The sequence below is a fragment of the Arachis duranensis genome, chromosome 4 (genome assembly GCF_000817695.3).
Source record: "Arachis duranensis cultivar V14167 chromosome 4, aradu.V14167.gnm2.J7QH, whole genome shotgun sequence".
NCBI lineage: Eukaryota > Viridiplantae > Streptophyta > Magnoliopsida > Fabales > Fabaceae > Arachis > Arachis duranensis.
In genome coordinates this window covers 8138541-8141809 of record NC_029775.3, presented here as the reverse complement: position 1 = coordinate 8141809, position 3269 = coordinate 8138541, and the positions used below count along the sequence as shown (strand labels likewise).

The 3269-nt window shown below is 37.4% G+C and overlaps 1 protein-coding gene across 1 annotated transcript; it reads right to left on the bottom strand.

Moving 5' to 3' along the window:
* Positions 1–205: 205 nt before the first annotated feature.
* Positions 206–3264, bottom strand: LOC107483133 (accelerated cell death 11). The gene is made up of 4 exons (XM_016103755.3): positions 2931–3264; positions 2287–2459; positions 876–1021; positions 206–410 (listed from the first exon to the last, which is right to left on the bottom strand). The coding sequence occupies exons 1-4, from the start codon at positions 3126–3128 to the stop codon at positions 304–306; spliced, it is 624 nt and encodes a 207-aa protein (XP_015959241.1). The 5' UTR covers positions 3129–3264; the 3' UTR covers positions 206–303.
* Between the last annotated feature and the right edge of the window lie 5 nt (positions 3265–3269).

Here is a 3269-nt window from a genome sequence, read left to right as displayed (position 1 = left end):
AATCCTTTGAGAAACTGGTATGTTTGAGCTCAAGAAATCACCAATAGCAACACATATTTCATCAAGATAATGATTACCACAGTAAATATTTCGCATGAGAGGTTATTCCTTCTACGCACAACATTTTCCATTTTGATTAGGGTTGATCCAATCACATGACAATACCTATCAAATCCACACTACCAACTATTGTAATATAGATAAATTGTACAACAAATGAATTTAGTTAATGCATTATTCATCTTATGAACTTTCTGTAGCGAATTACATTGTATAATCTGAATACAATTATTCAAGAATCGTTCACCAATCTGTTCCCAAATCTCTGGAAATGAAGAGATTGTCAACGTATTGGAGTACAGGTGTACATGCGGTGACATAATTTTGCATTAGGACTCTGGCTGTCGCCTCTGAAAAAAGAAAGAGAGATTATAATTAAGTAACGAGAAAGAAAAATAAGCATCATGATATCATAAATGCATATGTTTACTGACAAGATTTGAATAACTAGAAATACTTGCATGTTCCACACTTCTAAAAGCTATTATTAAGTACATACATCGCAAGTTGCAACAGCCCGGTGTATATACCTAAGACATGTGATTGCCAACTTTAGAAGGCACGAAAATGTCAACTATTAACTATTCCTATTTCATGATAAATAGATTTCAATAAGAAGACCATCTAAGCCTTGATTTATTGGGTGGGGTCTGCCAGGATACATGGATCAATTGAGGTCATAGTGCTCTATTATAAATGTAATATGTATTAAACTATATATATTCAAATCCCCCTTTCAAGAAATGAACTTCAACTTACTTCCTAAGAGTTTAAACTTCATTGAATGTAATAGCAAAACTTAATTCTACACTTACCATCCTCATTGAATTTCACCAATAGTTGTTCCTTCGTTGGAAGGGTATACAACCCAGCAGAAACAGCCTTCCTGATAGCCCATCCATGATAAGGTGCCAATGCCTTCTCGTAAGCCTTTGAAGCTGGATCCCTAAGGGAGCTTCCCCTGCCAAAACAAATACAGAAACTCGGATCAATAACAGGCTAACACTGAGTGATTCTGCCTGTACAAATATACATTGCAAAAAGAATAAGTCCATTAAAAGCAAAAGGAAAAAGGAAGAGAAAAAAAGAGAAGGATCATGGAAGCAATCATCATTAAGGAACATTTCATGATCATAGTATTTTAATTACTATATTTGTTTTAACCTGTGTCTTTAAAACTTGTCTGGACCAACTGACGATTGTTTAACTGCTCAATTAGACTTGACCTACTGGCCACTTTCATGGTCAAACACACCAATAGCATCGATGGCACACTACCACAAAGATTTAGCTTCCATACTTCTCCCAAAACCAACAAACCTAGTTAACAAGAACTGATCCTTTCTAGGACACATTGAAAACTCACCACAGATTCCATAGAAGATTAGCCATGGAGCAGCGCAAAAATCAATGTGTATCCAATTTTGAAGTATCGTGAGTGTTAATTCTATTGAGCACTACTGTCCAAAAAAAGGATTTCACCTTCAAGGAAGCTGTGACTTCCAAATAGGAATTTGAAGTGAGATTTAATCATTTAAAGAAAAAAAATCCAGAGGACTCACAGGGCTAAGACCTTTTAACCAAGGAGATAGAATAAGAGAGTCAAGGATACCCAAAATAATTATAAGATCACTAGATCAGAAGTTCGTGGAATCATGTATGTAATGAAAGTTCTGGTTGGGGAATGGTGGAGAGAAGATAATCAATAAATATGAAGAAAAGTTTATACTAAAGGAGGAGTCCCCTAACCGATGGTCATTGCCTACCTTCATAATAAACCACTTTCTTAGCTTCCCAAGATTGTAGTCAGCAGTAGACTTATTTTAACATAGGGTAGCACAATGCACAACCATCATGTGTTAACGCAGGTAAAATAAAATAAAATATAATCCCCAATAATCTTAACAGGTTTAAATCCTCACAAGGCCTCCTACCTCTTACAGGTGCCAAAAAATAATCACAAATAAGGATAAATTTAAAGGGAAAGCATGAAAGCTTTTGTTCATCTGTTTCCTTCTTTCCCCCTTAACTAGGGATCCGGATTAAAAAGCAATCCCCTCGTACAATAATTTGCTCCCTCTTCATTTTTTTCCCACTCTATTTTCACTCTTTGGTGCCTAGCATAGTCTTAAAATTGTTCAAAAGAAATATAGAAAATTGTAGATAGAAGAAACTTGCACAACACAAACCACAAAGCTAACTATAGAGCATGGGTGATGTACATACTCTGCAACTAACATATACTCAAACAGCAATCTGATCATGTCAAGTCCGCGCTTCACTCTTAGCAGATTTCTTGTATGGCTACCTGCCGTCCTCACACAATTGTTCTGCACATCTTGATCAATCATAGATTGCAATGTCTTAATGGAATTCGATGCCTCTGCTAGATCTTGCACCTGTTATCATCAAATAATCAACTAGAGCTTTGAAACAACCCGAATTGATAAATCATGCTAACTAATAGCATACAGCTCCTACTTCTAGTGTTGAGACCACATGTTGAATTTCACTATATTTTTCAATATCATTACAAGATGAAAGTAAATTACTGAAACATTACTCCAATCCAAACTGTCCCATTTGTTTTCCCAAGAAGATTAAATTTTCTCATCCCAAAGAAATAACATTTTCTTCATTTCTAATTATATACAGTGCCCAGAGAAATGATAAAAAGAGATTCAAACCCCCAAATTCAGCAATTCCATCACTCCCAAAACATAACAAGATTCACCTCCCCCCCCCCAAGAAAAGATTGGAAAAATGAAACCCTAGATCACCGCCAATCTCCAGATAATCAACCGGTAAAGTTGCCAAATTTGGTTCACAAAATAATTATGGGGGAGCATAACAACGGGAATTGCACGTACCTTGGCGACAAAATCCTTCTCAGCGAACATGAAAGCGATGCCCAAGCAACCAAAGAGAGGGCAGACGTGAGTGCAGGCACGTGAGAAGGGAGCGAGCTCCATATCCGCGATCTTCGAATCTTGGGCCACGGAAGCCAAAACCTTGAATGCGTCTGAGATTTTCTGCAGCGGCTTGTCGTCACCGTTGACCGCCGCCATGGAAAGAAGGAGGAGGAGGGTGGTGGGTTGAGTTGCACGCTATGTGTTTGTTGTATTGCGTCTTAGAAGAAGAGAAGAGTGGAGAATGGAAGAGCGATTCTTGGCGGCAAATAGACGCACCAATTAGTTAGCACAGAAAGA

Excerpts from the sequence above, each read along its gene's own strand:
- LOC107483133 (XM_016103755.3), bottom strand. The coding sequence starts at position 3,128 with ATGGCGGCGGTCAACGGTGACGACAAGCCGCTGCAGAAAATCTCAGAC. Across the intron at positions 2,460-2,930 it reads AGAAGGATTTTGTCGCCAAG|GTGCAAGATCTAGCAGAGGC; the intron begins GTACGTGCAATT and ends TGATGATAACAG. Across the intron at positions 411-875 it reads GGTGAAATTCAATGAGGATG|AGGCGACAGCCAGAGTCCTA; the intron begins GTAAGTGTAGAA and ends TTCTTTTTTCAG.